General features: G+C 43.8%; 1 protein-coding gene across 3 annotated transcripts in view; it reads left to right on the forward strand.

Annotated features, from left to right (window-relative positions):
• The window catches only part of FAM13C (family with sequence similarity 13 member C), a 137,178-nt gene that overhangs the window by 86,840 nt on the left and 30,182 nt on the right, over positions 1 to 20,156 (forward strand). For all 3 annotated transcript variants that reach the window (XM_082634866.1, XM_082634864.1, XM_082634865.1), the window contains one exon: positions 6,441 to 6,525. In XM_082634866.1, coding sequence (XP_082490992.1) covers positions 6,441 to 6,525 — 85 coding nt within the window. The remainder of the gene's footprint in view (positions 1 to 6,440; positions 6,526 to 20,156) is intronic.

The following is a 20,156-nucleotide window of genomic DNA, read 5'->3' on the forward strand; positions in this document are numbered from 1 at the left end:
CCTGATGTGGAGGTCCTGTTCCAAGGAGGGGGGTACCAGGGCTGGAGGCCAGTGAGGCTGTCAGAAGGCTGGAGGTCAGGGAAAAGCTATTGTTCCTGGGACAGGTAGCGCTAAACAGGCAACCAAGGCAGCATTTAGGGTGGGTCAAGTCCCTAGGGAATAGGGCAGTATTTCTCAAAGTGTGGACCTTGGACCTCCTGCATCTAAGTGACCCTGCCCCAGGCCATAGAATCCGAGTCTGTCCCCGCCTGGGAGCGTACATCTTTAACAAACTCCTCAGTGATTCGTAAGCATTTTAAAATTTCTGAACCAGGGCAGCAAGGAGGCTTGAAATTGGATACTCAGAAGGGCCTCCCAAGTACTGCCTAAAGGGTCCAGGCAAACAAAACGAATATTCAAAGGCAGGCTTTTTATGGTTGGCTCCTGTTCTACTCATTGTGCTAGGTACAGCCAATGGCAGCATGCTTCCAGCCCTTCTGGAGCTGGAAAGAGCCAATAAACAAGTAGAGAAGTAAATAAAATTCTATATTATAGTGAGTGTTGGGAAGGAAAAAAACAAGATGCTAAAAGAGAAGTTGGGGGGCCCTCTTTGGATGAGGTAATCAGAACTGGCTCAAGATTTGATGGAAATTTGACTGTGAAGCAACTACAGCTGAATTCAAGGCCTGGGGAGGTAGGGGTAGGGAGTAGATGGAAAGGAGGGGTGGGGTGCGTGCGTGTGTGTGTGTGTGCGTGTGCGTGTGTGTGTATGTGTTGGGGTGGAGCCTACACAGGAAGCAGGAAAGCTCAGGGAAGAGTGGTAAGTAGAAATGGGGTTGTTTGGGGACCCTGTTGTATCCTCTGTTTTGAGCAGATTTCCAGTTTGATTTTGCCAAAGAGAATCTATGCACAGTTCTTGGATAGATAGAGGGATGGGAGAGGGTCACGAAACCACTTCACAGAAATTAAAAGTAAGCTGTCTCTGCTCTGCAACTGGTGAATTGCAGACAAAGGCATCCTAAAATAGTATTCCACCATCCAGCCTGTGTGGGTGTTCTCCATTCCAACCAACTAAAGTGGGACCTGGTAATTGTAGAGGAGAGAAAATGAGTAGAGTATTTTCTAAAACAAGTCGCATATTTTCCATTATGTAAAAGAGAAAAATTAGCTTGTAGAAAACCACACCTAGGTTTCACGGACGTCTCTCTGGTTTCTTTGATGACCAGATGGGAGAACTGGGGAAGCAGAGGTAGGCATTGTTCTTTAGAGGATTCATCAGCCTTTGTTCAGTTTTCCTGCAGATCGTAGAGACCCATTCAGGGAGACTTTGGATGTAAACCTGGAAGAGCCAGCTGGCAGGCTGGCCTCAAGGGAGGGGCTGAGGGCAGCCTGACAGGGACCAGGACCCCCACACACACCCCGGCCCCCGAGCAGGAGAAGGGCCGGAGGTAGCACTAGGCCCACAGGGGTTGGCTGCCCTTCATTTTTCCATAGGGGTGAAGCTTATTCCTGCATAAAAGGTCACCAAGTCAGGCAAGGTTGGAGAGTGAAACAGCTGCTTATTCACTCTGTCCGCAGGCTTGTGGTGTCTTTCCTCCATCACCCTATGACAGTAATAGCTGGCATTATTGTTTTGATTTGTTTGCTTGTGTAGTAGCCATCTCCCCACTAGACTGGAGCCCCACGAGGAAGGGGCTGACATCAGTCTCATGCTCCAGAGCCCAGTGTATCTCTGTGCATTGAGAGCTGCCGGAGCCTGGGAGCTGCACGTGTGCTGGTACAGCTGCTGGGGGCGTGACCCTCACGTGTGTGGTGCAAGCCGTGCTCCAGCCTTCTCAGGGGAGGCTCTGTGGGGCTCAGCCCTGATGGGACAGGCTGGATTCCTCCTGTTGCCCACTGGAAGAACATGTATGTGACAGTGGCATAGATTGCCCATAGGTGAAGCCTCCAGCTTCCCCTATCGTGCGTTCTTTGGTCACCAGGCTCCATCCCACACAAGGCGTCCAAGCCTCCACTCTCTGTCCCTGTGCTGAGGAACAGCAGGTGGTCCTCAGGTAAGGGGTCAGTGAGGGTTGGGGAGGGACATAGTTGATGACAGTTGGTGTGCAGAGTTTCTTCCATTCTGCCTCCTGGTCCTCAATTCCAGCAGTTTGTGTTTTCCCTTCTCCTTGGATGTCTTCTTGTCCCTCGAGACCTTCATCTCCTCTCTCCTGTTCCATTTGCCACTCTGTTCTCCCCCATTCCTTTAAGCTTCCTCCTACCTGGTGTCTGAGAGAGGAACAAACCAGCCGTGCAAATGGATCTCCTTCGACGCTCGGAGCGTCGGTTCGGCTTCAGTTTGAGTACAAGTGCGGGAGGAGGAGGAGGGCGGGGAAGACGGGTGAGAACCACCTGTGACTACTCCCAGTGGTAACTGGGTCTCAGCATTACACCCCACTCTCTGGGGGGAGCAGAGAGTCCTCTGAACGTGACCTGACGAGCTCCTCTGCAGTGAGATTCTTTGCTGTTGATTTGTGTTGTGTGAACACTTGGTTCAGTTCCACAAACACCTTCCAAGCATCCATTCTGTCAGGTTCTGTGCACCAGCCTCAGTACACGGACATGTTTGCTTTTCTTTCCTGGAAAGTTGGAAGGGAACTTTCAAGTCGCGTAGTCTCAGGTCCTTCCTGGGCAGGTGCAGAGTGAGGCCCTGGGAGTAGAGTGATGAGTCAAGGTCAAGAGATGCTATGGGGTCTGGCCTCCCACACCACCAGCCCTCTGCCCAGCAGCCCCTGGGGTTTGGAGATGAACGTAATAACCACGGAGTCCAGTGCTTGAGTGTTTCCTATGTGCTGATGCTGTGCAGAGTGCTCTCTGTGCCTTCCCTTGTTTAACTCTTCGAGCAGGTGCCACTGTCACTGTCATTATTGCCTCTTTTTATGCATGAGGAAATTAAGGCTTAGAATAGCCAAGACTCTTGCCCCAAGTTAGCTGCATAGTATGTAGCAGAGATGGCCTCTGGTTCGGTGTGAAGGCCGTGTCCTCCTCTGCTTTGTAGAATCTACAAGAGCACATAGAGTTTACAGGAGGTGGCTGGTTCCACGTCCTCCCTCTAAATGTAGAGAAGGACTGGTTTTCTTTCTTTTTTACTTTTTGTTTTTTAAAATTGTGGTAAAATAGATACAACATAAAATTTAACGTTTTAACCATTTTAAAGTATACAGTTCAGTGGCATTAAGCACATTCACATTGTTGTGCAACCATCACCACCATCCGGCTCCAGAACTGTATTTATCTTCCTAACCTCAAACTCTGTACCCATTAAACACTAACTCCCTTTCCTTCCCCACCAGCCTCTGGCAACCACCATACTACTTGCCATCTCTATGAATTTTACTGCTCTAGATACTTGTCCTTTTGTGACTGTCTTATTTCACTTAGCATAACATCCTCAAGGTTCATTCATGTCGTAGCATGTATTAAAATTTTCTTCCTCTTTAAGGCTAAATAATATTCCACTGTATGTATATATCACATTTTATTTATCAGTACATCTGCCGATGGACACTTGGGTTGCTTCCAACTTGTATTAATCTGCTAATACCCTATTAGGACTGCCATTAAAAAAAAGATACCAGAGGCTCGGTGGCCAAAACAGCATTTATTATCTCACAGTTCTGGAGGTAAGAAGTCCAAGATTAAGGTGCCGGCAAAATTGGTTTCTCCTGAAGCCTCCTCCTTGGCTTGCAGATGGCTGCCTTTTCACTGTGTCCTCACATGGCATTTCCTCTGTATATATGCATCCCTGGTGTCTCTCTTTCTCTATAAGGGCACTGGTCATATTGGATTAGGGCCTCACCCTTATGACCTTATTTTACCTTGATTGCATCTTAAAAGCCCTGTCTCCAAATATAGTTACATTGTGGGTTAGGGCTTCAGTATATGAATTTGGGGGAGACAATACAGTCCATAATACATTTCTTGGTTATTGTGAATAATGTTCCCATGAACATGGGTATACAGATATCTGTTGGAGCCACTGCTTTCAGTTCTTTCAGTGGGTTTGCTGGATCATACAGTAGTTCTGTTTTCAGAATTACCATATTTGAGGAACTACCTCTTTTTAGAAACACCTATTTGTGGAACCACCATACTGTTTGTTGTTGCAGCTGTACCGTCTTACATTCTCACAGCATTATTTCTTAATTTTCAGAATAGTTTTGCTCTTTTTGAGAGGTCACTCCAATGTCCAAAGTCCTTCAGTAGGAAGCTTGCCTGGAACCATTCTTTTTGCTTCCCAGATGCTTGGGTACTAAATCTTTCCAGAAACTTGGTGCCCTTGCTCCTTCTGTACCTCCTGCCAGTAGCCTTGGGCTCTTGCTTCCACACTTAGCTTCTGGGAAGACATCCCAGAGAGGAAGAAGAAGCTATAAAAAAATGGCCTGGTGTCAGGCAGATGCTTCATCCAAGCTGTGGGCCCCCAGGCAGCAGCCCCTGAGCACAGGGAGGTTTGTACTAGGTCTTGCTCCAACTTTGAGCTGAGCAGAGGAGGGGTTCTGAGCCTGCGAGGGACCTGCCACTTTCAAACTGGCCAGGAGACAACAGATTTAAGACATTCCTCAGTGAGCAGCTGTTTTTTTAAATTTTTAACTTTTTTTTTTAACATCTTTATTGGAGTATAATTGCTTTACATTGGTGTGTTAGTTTCTGCTGTATAACAAAGTGAATCAGCTATACATACACATATATCCCCATTATCTCCTCCCTCTTGCGTCTCCCTCCCACCCTCCCTATCCCACCCTCCCTATCCCACCCCTCTAAGGTAGTCACAAAGCACCGAGCTGATCTCCCTGTGCTATGCGGCTGCTTCCCACTAGCTATGTATTTTACGTTTGGTAGTGTATATATGTCCATGCCACTCTCTCACTTTGTCCCAGCTTACCCTTCCCCCTCCCCACATCTTCAAGTACATGCTCTAGTAAGTCTGTGTCTTTATTCCCGTCTTGCTCCTAGGTTCTTCTGACCATTTATTTTCTTTTTCTTCCTTTTTTTTTTTTAGATTCCATATATATGTGTTAGCATACGGTGTTTGTTTTTCTCTTCTTAGTGAGCAGCTTTTAAAACACCACTGTGGGTTCATATGTACTCACATCAACAGCATGATGAGGGTATGTGTGCGGGGAGGGGTTGGGACGGGAGGAGGTGTGGGGCGTGGGTGTGTATGTGAGGTAAGGTGTGAGGGTGTCAGGGCACGAGGGGTGGGGTAGGGTGTGAGAGTGGGAGATGGGAATGAGGGTGCATCTGGGGCAGAGTGTGTGTGTGATAGGGCGTGAGGGTATGTGTGGGCCACGGGCTGGGGGTGTGTGTCTGGAGTGGGATGTGGTGGTGTTTATGAGGGTGTGTGGGGAATAGGTAATATGAAGGTGGGCTGTCAGCAGGTGCTTAGGTGCCTTGTGCGCATGTGTGTGTTGCAGGGTCAGAGCAGGGAAAAGGACACACGGCTCCACTCCGGGTAGCCCCCCACCCCCCACCAGGAGCTCTGGGGCCTGCAGAGCTGCCCTGTTGCAGGGGACTGGGGCCCAGCCAGGGACTCGGCATGACTCACTTTCACCTGGTTGGGGGAATGCATTTGCCGGGGCGTCTGCATCACGGCAGCATACGCATACGTGCGTCAGTCTGTCTGACTTTGCTCTTATTAAGAACCGCTGGAGGAATTTAAAATGAGAAAGGAGGAGGGGGAGTGGGGAGTTTGTGCTGGCAGTGATGAACCGTAAACTGTTTCTCCCGCAGTGGCTGGGTCAGACTAAGGGACCAAGGTCATCTCCCTCCATCCCTCCACTCTGTTCTTGGTAAAAGGCAGCTGTATCCATTCCATGTGAGAAAAGTAACTTCAGAAGACACACGTACAGACACACACGCACACCCCTACACACCTACAGGCACGCACACACCCCACACGCAGATGCAGATAAGGGAGCCCCGAAGCACCTCCCAGCTGCCAGGCGGCCTCTGCAGCAGTCACTGTGCACTGCGGGCTTTTATGAATGGTAGCCTGGGAGGGGCCTAATGTCATTCGCTCCTGATGTCAGCACAATGAATGAAACACTTGCAAAGCGTAAAGGCTCAACCACTGGGGAAGCAGATACCTTCTCAGACTGGTTCTCCGGGTGCAGTGTCTCTTGCTGACGAAATCACCAGTCCCATGTGTCACAGATAATCAATATACGTTAGGATTGATATGAAGCAGAAACAGAGACTGCCTGTGGAAGAACACGCCTGTGATGCTGGCACAACCAGCCCTGCCTGGAGCAGCTGAGGCCGAGACCCCTTTCCTGCCAGGCACCAGAGAAAGGAGCTGCAGACCCAGCGTTGCTTCAGGATCTAACTGAGCCAGCCCGATGTTCTGCTTTTGCTGGCAGAATCCCTTGCTGAAGCTCCAAGCCCTGGAAACTGATCTGTGCTCTGCCTTTTTGACACACCAGGAAGAAGCCGCTCAGGTGCACGGAGTCAAGGATCCAGCCCCAGCGTCCAGCCAGAGTGCACCTGCTGAGGGGGCAGATGCCACAGGTAAGAGCCTGGGCTCGAGGGGGCGGGGTCCCCGTCTGTACTGTCAGGGTAGTTCTACGTCTTGCTGCTTCCTCCTAAACCTGGCCCCGTGGGAAACGGTGCCTTGTGCACCGGGGAGCTGAGGGGTGGGCAGGAGGAATGAAGATGTGCTGGAATCTACATCTGCCTCTCTAGCTGGGGGCCAAGGGTCAGACTTCCAGAGGTGGTGTCAGGTGAAAAGCACCCGTAATACCTGGTTTTCGTTTTCCTATTTGGTCTTCTGTGACACACAAGTGGCATGTTTATATATCGCTGGATTTAGATCATCTGTGCTGTCTTGAGACTCAGCTCATGATATTTTTGAGGGATTAGGGGAGTTTCAACATAGCCACTTCGTTTCTTCTGTTAACTGCTTGTAAGATGATCCATCACCCCAGGGAAGGTGGAGGTGAGTGACACAGCTCCTTCCAATGCTATATTGTCTTTTTCTGTCTCATTTTTTTTTAGCATTAATTTCTGTGTTGAAAAGTCTCAAACTTGGCTCTCGTTTGGCTGTTAGTTTCTCTAGTTTTAATCTCGGGGCTAGTAGGTTGGCTAGCAAGCAGAAGGCAAATCAGTGCTCCCCGGAAGACTTTGATGGGAAAGAAGTACTAAATTTATATGGGCAGAAATGAGAGCACAGCTTATCTTTTCCAACATCAGTGGGTCAGAGGTTTGCACACTGGTTTCTGAGTGGATGGTAGAAATAGGCTTAGGTGAGCTTGCTTCATGAGATGTCCTTTATCTCCAGGAATTGAAGGAAGTGATTTACAAAGGTAATCTATATCCATACCATTAGCAGTAGTGCATTGAAGATATTACTGTTTAAAACAGACCCACATGGTCTAAGTAGGCAAAACAGCCATCTCCAGTGTTTGAATATGTATTAATAATAGTGGCTAGTAATAGCTAGTAATAGTAGCTACTATTATTATGGAAGACTTTCTGTGATCCAGACACTGTTCTAAGCACTTCATAGCTATTAATTTAAATCCTTTAACCTGTGAAGTAATACTGTTCATAGTAAGGACGCTGAGGCCTAGTGTGGCCCTGCTGGTAAGTGGTAAATTACTTCCCTGTGGATGCAGGTGGCCAGTTGGCTGTCCTTGTCGCCTGGTGAGCGCCTCTGCTCTGTTGGCCATTGTGTCTGGATGAGATGCAAGTACAATCAGGTAGGAGCCAGTGTCAAGCCAGTTAGGGATTGGAGTCAGGTTATTAGACCATGCCCTTCTTCTTCTACCAACCCCCTATTCCACACCCTGTAAACAGCATACAAAACACACAGAGAAGTCCCAAGCCAAATACAAATTAACTTTTGAATTATCTGATGCTTTGTATAGCTTCACAAGTATCTGGCAAAGGCTGTTTAATAAAATATTTGCTGCATGTTGGATATGGAGATACATATATAGATATATATACACACACATATACATATATGTGTATATATACATATTTTATCATGACTTTCATGTGTATGTGTCTTATTTTTTCCAAAGGTCAATAGTAGTTTTACGTTTTCTCATTCTGGATGGACGGGATTTTGAATAAACTTATTAACACATTCTTTATAAAATAGAAATATGTACTAAGTTTATGTAGGGATCACCCACACAAAGGAACCATCAATATATTCCATGTTAGGTGTCAAATGGCAGAAATGGGCAAAAGGCTCTTTATAGAGGAGGCCTGTATGCTGGATGCTGGATTTTCCAAAATGTAGGTGAATCTGAGATACGCCAAAGTCCTTCCAAGAAAGTTTATGAAAAAGAGAGGTTTCCACTCTGTGTGTGTGTGTGTGTGTGTGTGTGCGCACACACACACACACACGTGCACACGTGCGCTAAGAAAGAACAGCTCCTGCAAGTTTTCAAAGATAAAACCTATCCTGATGTTTTTGGCCTTTGCAGAGCTTATGAATAAGGAGTCTCGTTTAGCTAAACTGACTGCATGGGAATTGATGCAGGGAAATTGAAGAAGTCCCAGCCCCGATTTTGGACCTTGGAATGCTTTATTTCACCCATGTTTCACTGTAATTTTATTTAAAAAAAAATACCTTTGACACAGTCTATAAACCACCTACTAGATGTTTTCAGGGACCTAAGGAGTTTCTTCATTTGGCAGGAATTTTGCCAAAGTGATAAGCATTTGAAAGAGGCTTTCACAGTTCAATTTATGGGATAGTGTGGTCTCATTGGCTTCCAAGACATACTCTTCTAGGAAGGCCCTGCATTTTCTAGTCCACGTGTCACTCAGAAGGGAGAAATTTATGCTCATATTAGATCAGCTGTTCTTAACTCAGGGCCTGTGAATGGATTTCTTGAGTGATCTTTGAACACCTGGAAACTATAGTTTTGTGTGTGTGTGCATAAAGCCCTGATGATAGTGTGACTGCATAGATTAGCACAGATGTCGTAAGTCTGTAAAAGATTACAGTAACTTAAAAATTTTTTTTTTCTCTTAAAGTCTAGAATCTAGCCCTGGGCCTTAGATGTCTATAAATATTGGATTAGTAATTGTTGATGTGAATATTTGGTATAAGAAGGACAAAATCCAACAAGGGATTTTTACAGGAATATCTGGATATAATATGCTGCTAATTAACCATTCAAAGCAAACATTCAGAAATATAACTTGTGATTTAAGTAGGTTTCAACCTTACTTTCGACTTGATTTAAGGCATGACTTAAGTAAAGTTGTTTAACTTTCCTTTAAACATCAAGGTTAGATTTTTAATTTTTAAATTTATTTTAATTTTTATTTTTTGGGGCCGTGTCACATGGCTTATGGCATCTTAGGTCTCCAACCAGGGATTGAATCCAGGCCCTCGGCAGTGGAAGTGCCAGGTCCCTAACCACTGGACCACCAGGGAAGTCCCTGAAGTTGTTTAACTTTTGCAGGGGGCATCTGAAATGCTGGTCTGAGCAAAGTACTGTATTCTCTATGTCTTGAGATCAAATATTGTGTTTTAACTTGAGTTTACAGGATACAAAGATTAGTCTCACCTAGCAAAATACCTGAGATGCTTCCTTGTTCTAGAAATCCAATTACAAACTGCACTTGCAGCAAGAGCAGATTTTATGGCACCCCGAAAGGACACTGTGTTCTAGAGAGTGTTCCTGAACCTTCCCGCACATCACAATTATCAGCAAGATTTTATACCTGGGGGTTTTCAGTCCTCATCTCTAGACCATCTAGGGTTGGAAGTCCTGGAATCTTTATATTTTGTAAACATTCTTGAGTATTGAGAGCCACTATTTAAGTGGACAGTGTCTTGAATTAAGAGAGAAAGAAGGTCAGGTTCTCTTAGGTTTTCTTTGACTCAGTTTCATCAATGGGAAGAAGCTCACAGGCCACATGGACTTATACCTTAGGGTCTGTGACCAGTTGGCTCAGTCCATTCACTTCAGGAGAAAGGTGCTCAAGCTAGAGCTCGAGATGGGCGGGGTGGGCACAGGGACAGATCTGAGGGATGTAGAGGGCTTTAGAGAAAAGCAATACAGAAGGTACCAGCTGCAAGGCAGCTTCGGGACTGTACAGAGGGTAACCAACTGCCCTAGTTTTAGCACTAAAAATTCCACATGCTGGGAAGTCCTCAATTCCAGGCAATCCAGGACAGCTGGTCACGCTACCTCTAGGTTGCAAACTGCATAATGCGAGATGGAAACCCACATGATAGTGAGGCTCAAATTCCTCTAACTGAATCAGCAGCCCTCTCTTACTGCTGAAGCAAATGTTTCCACCGGACATTAGTAAGCATCTATTCTGGTGTTGTTGATGGGAAAGTGGAATGAGGATTGTCTTTTCACCTGCTTGTCATTTTCAGTGTATGTACAAGGACCATTTGACGTTGCCCCCCATGGCTAAGCATAGTAACCCCTGTTCTGTCTGAGCACAGGTGATGGAATTTTTAGCAAAAGCTGTCACTGGAGATAACTGAAGACTTATTACTGTAAGTAATAATTCTAAAGCAATACCTAATTAATTATTTTATTATAAAATCTTGACTTTCACATTGAACTTTCCATTTGGGTAAAAGCCTTGTTGCTAACGTTGATTGACAGCACTAAGGTAGTATCTCTAGGTACAGTCTATACTTATTCCCATAAAGAATACTGTATGGTCTGCAGGTCTCTTCCTAAGGTTGAAGTTGAAATGGGGCAGACTCAAAGAGAGCCTGACCTTCTCTGTTGTATTTTAAGACACTGTCTACCTGACCAGATGTTCCCAATTACTTGGCAGTGCTTATTAAATGTACAGATGTCTGGGCTCCCCACCCTAAGATGCAAAAGTAAAATGTAGAGATGAGGCCTGAAACTTTCCATGTTTGAAAAGCTCCCCTTGATGATTCTGATGTGCAGGGAGATTCAGGAACACTTTGTAGAACTCAGTACCCTCCAAGGGCTCCACGCAAGGTGTTTTTGCTGCAGGTGCAGTTTATAATTGGGTTTCAGGAACAGGGAGCATCTCGGGTCTCCTACTAGGTGGGTCTGATCATCCACATAACGTCTCATCCTATCTGGCAGCAGCCCCAGACAGTCTTTTAGCGTCAGTAAGAGGGAGTCTACATTACCTCAGCGTCAGAAGTACCCAGACTCCAAATGTCTTTTAGAAACTTTATACATTGAGTTTGTGTGTGTGTGTGTTATTTTTAAATCCTTCTTGAATCTTTTTATATTTTTAGTATATAGCACTGGTTGCTTTAACTAGAAAATGGCTATCGCTGTAGAAAGTAGTACTTCATCTTCTTGTTCTAAATTGGTTCCTTTACAACAGTGGTCAGTGGTTTTCAACCTGGGTGTTTTTGTTTGTCTGTTTGTTTGTTGGTTGGTTTTTTGCCCCCTTCGGAACATTTGGCAACATCTGGAGACATTATTTTCTTGTCACAGCTGGAGTGTGAGTGCTACTGGCATCTAGTGGGTAGAGTCCAGGGGTGCTGGTAAACACCCTGCAATGTACAAGACACCCCTTGCCCCAACACTACCACAACAAACTGTTATCTGGTCCAAAATGTCAAGAGTGCCAAAGTTTAGAAACCGTGCTTTAAAGGTCTTTAAATGAATAATATCAACCTTAGCTAACAATAACCTCTTCCTTTGCACCAGGCATTGTTGCATGAATTTTCTTACTTTATGGCCATAACCACCCTAGGAGGAAGGTGCCATTATTATCCCCAGATTAAAGATGAGGAAATGAACTTAGGGAGTTAATGTAACTTGTGGGCGGTCCCACAGTACTGGGAGGAAAGGGGAGGAGTTGGGGGAGTTTCCTCAATCAGACTTCGTGGTCTGAGTGTTTCACACGATATCATTTGCCATCCTGTCTAAATGTTAAGTCCACATGATTCTAATATTCTAGAATCTGAAATTAAGCCCAAAGACAGCCTATGTGCCCTCTGTATAACTAATAGGTTTTAAAGTCATTTTCAAAATCCATCCCTGACTTTGTTTTGTTAGACTGGAGGCATCTAGATTTGTAGTTGATTAACCTATTGCAGCCCCTCTGTTCCTATAGTCATTTCAGACTGATCTTAATAGTCTCTAGGCTCCTGTGATCTTAACCATCTCTAGGCCCCTGTGCCTTTCTTGATGTGTATTTCCCTGACCTGCATAGTGTTTTCCAGATGGAGTCGAATAGTAGAATTTTGTTTGTAAATATGGGCATAGGTCCTATACTTTTGCAAAATGATACTATTGGGGGAAACTGGGCAAAGCGTACAAGGGATCTGTCTATTGTTCCTCACAGCTACATGTGAAACTACAGTGATCTCAATAAAAGATGAATTAATACCTAAAAAATATGGGCAGCGGGAGTGTTTCATAAACTAGTTACAAAGTAATTATGCTTGTTGGATTGCTTTCCATACTCTTCCTAGAAATGTACACTATCTTCTAGACCTTTTTGTCATATCAATATAGTCTATAAGAGCTCCAAAAATCCCATTTCCCATAAAACTGATAGTCCAGTGCTTCTTGTGTGTTAAGTGTAGATGGCTTAGTGTTGTCCAGCCGAAGAGCCTGCTGGCCCACAATGAAGGTCATCTGCCACTGTGGAGCCACCTCATGGTTTGTGAGCTTCTTCCGTGGCTGCTTTGCCTTCTACTCTTTGAAAAATACTAACGTCATCCACAAACTTAGACTTGGGACTCTATTTCCACTTCAGTGTTATTTCTGAAATGTGAAATAAGGTTAATCCAGGATCCATCTGCAAGGATTAGTACTGACACATCTGTCATCAAGATACTAATTCAGCTCTTTCTTTGGGGCATATTATTAAGTGAATTTTTTATCCATTACAAAACATTTAGCCCAATCATCATTTGGTTTTGTTTTTAAATAACTCTTGGTATGAACACCATGCCATAGACTTCTTGAAAGCCCAAATAAATTATATTCATTGGCTCTACTTTGTTCAGAAACATAGCTCTTTGTAGAACTTGATGTGCTCATTGGGTGATCTTGTACAGGTTATTTGACCTCTTTGCCACAGTTTCCTTTTCTTTAAAAAGGGAAAAAGGATAGTATCTACTTTTTAGAGTTGTTGTGAGGATGACATAGCACAATACCTATCAGGGTCTTAACACATCACCTTTGGTAAATGCTCAATAAATGTCAGCCATCATTATTTTAAAAGCTGGGCATTCAGAGCTTATATGCCTTTCCTCCAGTTGATAATGCTTGCATTTGTCTTTAAATGTCTATTCTATCATAATTTCTAATGACTTGCAAGGTGTGGAAATGACCTTTAGTACTGTTTATTCCCTAGGTCCTCTCTAGAGTCCTGCATTTGATTGACATTATGCCATTTCTCTTAAGCAAAAGGTATTTATAACAGTGATAATCTACAATGCTGATGGTTGAGTAACTACCTCATATTAAAGGTGAAACTACATTTGTTACCATAAAATCTATCCTGTGCTAAACCTATGACATAACTTGGCTGGAAAAGATCTTTACTGTTAATAATTTTTCTCTGATGCTTTTATCGCCATCTTCATAGTTTCTGAAAGAGGGAGCTTCACATTAACCCCTTGTTTTCCAAAGAAAGCATTTTAAAAAATGATTTCAAAATTCATAGATGACAGTATAATCCTCTGATGCCATTTCTATAACTGCCTTATAAGGAAGGAAAATATCAGTCCTGTGGCCTAAACCACCAGGTGATTATTAAAAAAATTTTTTTTTTAATTCAGTTGTTAAGACAGGCCAAGGACTGTGGTGTATGTATTGTCCTATTTGTCTTCGCCACACTTTTTACAAAGGATTCTGAGTGTGAAGAGGCTCATCTGGCCAAGGACCTAATAGCTGTTAGTAAGTGGCATCTTGGACCAAGCCCAGGGCTCTGACTCCATAGCCCAGGCTTTTAACCAGTGGACTTATAGACATGTTAGTTTTTTAATTAATAGATTTTATTTTTAAGAGGTTTTAGGTTTATAGAAAATCAAGCATACAGTACAGAGAGTTCTCATATGCCCCCTTTCCCTTGCACATAATTTCTCGTATATTACAGTCATTTAAAAACCTTTCTTTCTGGTTATTCTTTCATGCTTATGAAGGAGAGTCTAGAAGTGATCAGACAGTTTGCCTGGATGCCCAGTGTCTGACACTGCTCTGAACAGCCCCCAGGCCCAAAGTGGACAACCTCTTCTGACTCTTCCAGGAACCTAGCATTATACTTTTCCATGTCTCTTTGTGGAACTGTGGGTCCAACTTTTTCTGATTAATTTTTCTTTACTGACATTGAATGAGCCTGTGAAGATATGGCCTGCAGCAAAGGTTGGAATTTCTTTCTGTAGTCTTCCTGTTTGCTTTGTATATAAGTTCCCTTTTGCTTTTCAAAGCACGTCTGCTCGTAAATGAAAACCCTCTTTTGAAAATGGCTCTTGTTACCTTCCTAGCAGATTTTTCTCAGCTTTCCCACTGAGGTGATCAGTTGCACAGGAATCAACTAGAAGACACGGAAAGTTGTTTGGGCTGAAAAATGATCAGCATCCCGACACCCGGCTTCCTCTCTGTACCGGCAGGGTGCTTCTGAATTTTGGACACTATCACGGGTGATATTTGCTCTTTCTTCCCCTTCCCCATCCTCACAGCTTAGCTGAGCACTCGGCTCCACTTTTGTGACACAGGGAGGGGAAAAGATGTTTTCAGAGATCAGACACCATCGGCCATTTATTTCCCTTGGATATTTCTCAGTGGTTCTTCGACAGTGTGCATATAGGCAAAGAAGTTAGGTCTTGAATAATCAGAGGGAAGTGCAGACATTCATGTAGTCGCTCAGTAGCTTTGTCTAGAAGATCATTTCTTCTTTTCCCCCCAAGTGGTGCATTTGGTTTGGTGCTATGTAGAAACTGCTTCCAAAAATATGAATGATCCCTGCCTCATATGTGCTTCTCCAGAACAATGCAAAGAATAGACTTCTTCCCTTTCCCCATACAACAGAGACCTGGCGACCTGACCCTGTCCTCAGTGTGGCTCACACTACTGTAGCCCACAGCACGCTTCTGAGTTCTGGTAGAAGTCACTAACGTCCAAAGACCTCAGTCTGCCTCAGGCTAGAAGTTTGCTTCCACCGCATGTTTCCTGAGAACGAACTCAGCCTTTGTCACCCTGCGGCACCTGCCTTCTCACACCCCCTCACCATGGTGGTGTCTGTGTTTTTCTTCTTCTTCCCCCACAGCTTTCCAGCTCCTCCTCTTTCTCACCCACTGCCTTGCCGCTTTGTCTTCCTCGTCTCCATTCAATCTAGTGGTCTCTACGCCCTCCTTTTCCCTTGGCACTTTACTTTGCTAAGCCAGTTTCCATGTGAAATGAAAGCATATTTAAGATAGTTATTGAATTTCATCTAGACACTTAAATTTATTGAATATCACTATAATACTGAAAATTTGAGTGAGTTCAAATCGTTTACACCTCCCAAAATGATAATGTGATCTTCCTTTGCTTGGGCCTTTGTTGATACTACCTTTTTTATTTTTATTTTTTATTTATTTTTTATTTTATTTTATTTTTTTTTCTTTTTGCGGTATGCGGGCCTCTCACTGTTGTGGCCTCTCCCGTTGCGGAGCACAGGCTCCGGATGCGCAGGCCCAGCGGCCATGGCTCACGGGCCCAGCCGCTCCGCGGCATATGGGATCCTCCCAGACCGGGGCACGAACCCGTATCCCCTGCATCGGCAGGCAGACTCTCAAACACTGCGCCACCAGGGAGGCCCGATACTACCTTTTTTAAACTGGAGGTCATTTATTCCTTATTTCTACCATTGAGACAGTGAAAATACTTAAAAAGAACTGCAAAAGTCTCTTTATCAGACTGCATAGAAGTTATTATTGGACTTCTAAAATAATCAGTGACAGTATACCCTGAAGAGTTATGTATTTATGTATGTGATTTAAATATTAACGTTTACTTGGCAAAAAGTGTTGCATATGTTAGAAATAATAGCAGTGACTCAAGAAAACAATATTCCAAAATTGTCTTTCCATAATTCTCTAGGGAACAGGAATGATAGTATTAAGTTTGTCTTAAGAACTACTCAAAAACCTAAAACCTGGATCTGTATTTACTGATGGAAATTTAAATAGAAGATTGTAATAAAAAATGCAGAAGTAAGGAATAAGTTTAGATCTGAGCTGAGGCTTCTTGATCCATGTAGCTTTCTGGTTTTCAGGAAGGATTTTGGAATTTCTCATCGCCCAGCTAACCCAGTGCCCTAATCTCCCGGTTGTTCATTTTAATTGAAGTCAGTACAGTGGCTCCTTCAAAATAAAAATAATGCTCACCATCCCACCCCCTACTCTGGAATGGGCGTTTAAACGGGGAAGTTAATGATGAGGTCAGACCCACTTAGATTATGTCTCTTGAGCTCCATACCTACACGTATATAGGGGCTATTGGGCACCTCCACCTGGATGTCCAAAAGTGCCTCTTAACTCAGTGCATCCAGAACTGAACTCATTTTCCCCTTCGGCTCCCCTCTTTAATTCCCTAACTAGGTCAAAGGTACCACCATAAATATAAACAACAACAGCTATCATTTATTGATGAGTTATTATGCCCTCTCCCCCAGGCACTATATGAAGCACTTGAGATTCCTTATCTTTTTAAAGTCCTTCCAGCAATTTATTTATACTGATGTCATTGTCACTGAGACAGATGGGAGAACTGAGATTGAAAAAGATTGAATAATGGGTCCCAGGTCACACATCTGACAAATTGGGACTTGAATCCAGGTGTTTCTGAAACTATAGCCCAGGCTTTTATTCATGATGTCAAACTGCCTCTTGGGATCTGCAGGATGCTTGCCATGGAGCCAACCCCTGTTTTCACGGTGACAGATTCCTCACCCCTCCAGCTCACTGATGTTTCTGGTGGTCCTCCACGGAAGCTGGCACGCAGAAGCCTGCTTGGAGTGCCACCCTTGTCCCCCTCGGTGGCTCGGTCGGCCTCATCTACCAGAAATCCGTCTTCATCTGCCCTCATTCCTACCCACCCATCCTAACCTCAGAGATACTGCTTTCCTCTCAGTGGTCTCTGAGCAGGCAAGCCCATCTGTTTCCCCAGGCTTAGTTACTGGGATGACTTCAGGCTACCTATATTCTCTCTCTTGTGAACCATTAGTACCTTAGGTTAAATTCAACTTAAATTCAACACACCTACAACTAAATCCATTGTGTATGCATCAGATGTTTCTGAGTTGTTTTTTGGTTTTATTTTGGTGGCCCTTTTTGTGTGAGGCTGGCCGAGAACTCTGATGCTGAGCCTCATGAAAATCATGTACATGTTTCTGACTCATTTAGTTTTTAATACCATCAAAGGCATGGTGTTGTAATACCATCAAAGGCATGATGTTTGGCATTTTGGAATGTATCTGAATGCTACCTATGGGCCCACCATGATGGGTAAACCCAAAAGTGCAAATTAACAAACCCACAAGCCTGTGGCTAATTTGTGACTCATCTCAGCAGTCCATCTCAAATGGTTGCAGATAGAGATTTATTTAAACTTTAAATCACTTAATTTATTAATTTACTTTTTCATTAAATTTTTTTTATTGAAGTATAGTTGATTTACATTTGAATCACTTAAAAATTCACATTAGAAAAATGTTTCTTAAAATCTGACTGATTGGGCTTCCCTGGTGGAGCAGTGGTTGAGAGTCCGCCTGCCGATGCAGGGGACACAGGTTCATGCCCCGGTCAGGGAAGATCCCACATGCCGCGGAGCGGCTGGGCCCGTGAGCCATGGCCACTGAGCCTGCGCGTCTGGAGCCTGTGCTCCGCAACGGGAGAGGCCACAGCAGTGAGAGGCCTGCGTACCGAAAAAAAAAAAAAAAAAATCTGACTGATTCATTTAACAGCTGTAATACAGCATCTGTTCCTGCCTGGGGTTGCAGCCAGATCAGAAGTGGGCTCTGGCCTTCACACCTGATGACAATGACTTCTCTAAGCTGTGGTCCCTGTTGCTCAGTGAGTGGCCTGCTAGAAAGACTCTCTGGCCTCCAAGGTCGGAGGTGTGGAGTCTTCTACCACGGGCATTGGTCAAGCCCTCCCTGATTGGAGCTCACATAGTCATACCACCTTCCCTCCTGAAATTAAAACGAAGATCACATTACTCCCAGCCTCCTTTGGTTATTATGAAGATTAAATACTTGGCAAAAACTCTTATTATAAGCTTGAGGACATAGTGACTCACTGCATAAGTATTAGATATGATGATTATTCTTACTTATTTATAAATAACTGGTAGGAGGTACAATATGTTGAGGGTGTATTGGTTCTCATTTCCCACATTAACCCCATAAGGAATCCTAGTGGAGATGGCGGTCAGTAAGGGAAGATAATCTTCAACTTCCTTATGTTGGTATTAATAGTTGTTAAAATGATGGTTCTCATGGTTACCGATTTAGCAGTTTCTGCGCCTTTTCTCAATGTTTCGCCAAATATACTGTACAAAGGATGCATGGGTGAACGTTGTTTTAATAGGAATTTATTTTAATGTGTATTGGTTGAAGAAATGGAACTAGCACATCAAATTTATGATTTCTTGGCCATTATTGCCTAAGATGAAGCTGACATTTTGGAAAACTGTAGATTGAAATTAAGATTGTATTTAATATATAATCTTATATATATTATAAGGGAGAAGGGATAAATGAGGAATTTGGGAGTAACATATACATGCTACTATATATAAAATAGATAAACAACAAGGACCTACTATATAGCACAGGGGGCTATACTCAATATTTTGTAATAACCTGTATGGGAAAAGAATCTGAAAAAGAATAACTGAATCACTGCTGTACACCTAAAACGAACACAACATTGTAAATCAACTATACTTCAATAAAAAAGAAATTAAAACGAAGAAATTAAGATTATATATATACACATAAACACATATATATACACATAACATACATATATACATATATATTAAAAATAGGTTTATGTGGATATGGCAAAAATTTGTAGGGGATAGAGTTTTCCTATTTCATCCTTCCTTAGTCTTGAGAGGCAGGGAGAGGCCTCCCTTAGTCTTATTCTCCCCATTTTACAGATGAAGAAACTGGGGTTTAAAAAGGCCCATTTTTTCTCAAGTGCCTCTTAACAGGTGGTGGACCTGGGATTCAAATTCACAATCTTTGTTCTCTCTTGTTCTGCCTGTGGGGTTGTTTCTCACTTCTCTTCCGAGGAATGCATTTCTTTTTCCAAATTTTTATATTAACTTTTATTGGTTTTTTTCTTCCTATACAATTAAGACATTCATTACAGAAATTGTAGAAAATACAAAGAAGGATAAAAGAAAATTTTTTTTATTGTGGTAAGAACACTTAACATGAGATGTACATTCCTAACAACTTTTTACGTGTATAATACAATACTGTTAACTAAAGGCATGAGGTTGTACAGCAGATCTCCTTTGACTTTCCTGTCACAGCCTTGTCAGGTGGTCCAAACAAGGACACAGAGGGAGGTCAGTGAACTTGCTGGAGCCCCACAAGAAAGTATGAGCACCCTGAGCCCTGGCTCCCAGGCCCTCCCTCTAAAGCATAGCACATCACAGCATGGGCTCTGGCAAGTTGCACCTTTCTTTGGAAGAAAAAGCAGTGTGCTCCCAGGGTCCCATCAGAAGCCACCCGAGTTTAATATTGCCATAAGCTTCTCCCTTTTGGGGAGCATGGTCTGTAAGTGGTGGCCTGGGCTCTGTTCCCAGGATGGCAGCAACGCTGGTTGGCTCTGAATCTACCCTGGTCTCTTCTGAGCAAAGAGCTCAATAATCCTGTCTACACAAATGCGCACACATAGGCATGCGCCCACTGATTTAATTAAGCCACTTCTCAACTCAAATGGTTAGTTTAGACAAAGAGCTCAGGCATTACCAGATTACCAGGTTTTTTTTAACATTTTTTTTTTTTTTTTTTTTTGCGGTACGCGGGCCTCTCACTGCTGTGGCCTCTCCCGTTGTGGAGCACAGGCTCTGGATGTGCAGGCTCAGCAGCCACGGCTCACGGGCCCAGCCGCTCCGCGGCATGTGGGATCTTCCCGGACCGGGGCACGAACCCGTGTCCCCTGCATCAGCAGGCAGACTGTCAACCACTGCGCCACCAGG

This window comes from Mesoplodon mirus (genome assembly GCF_964341445.2).
Source record: "Mesoplodon mirus genome assembly, chromosome: 2".
In the NCBI taxonomy this organism is placed as follows: domain Eukaryota; kingdom Metazoa; phylum Chordata; class Mammalia; order Artiodactyla; family Ziphiidae; genus Mesoplodon; species Mesoplodon mirus.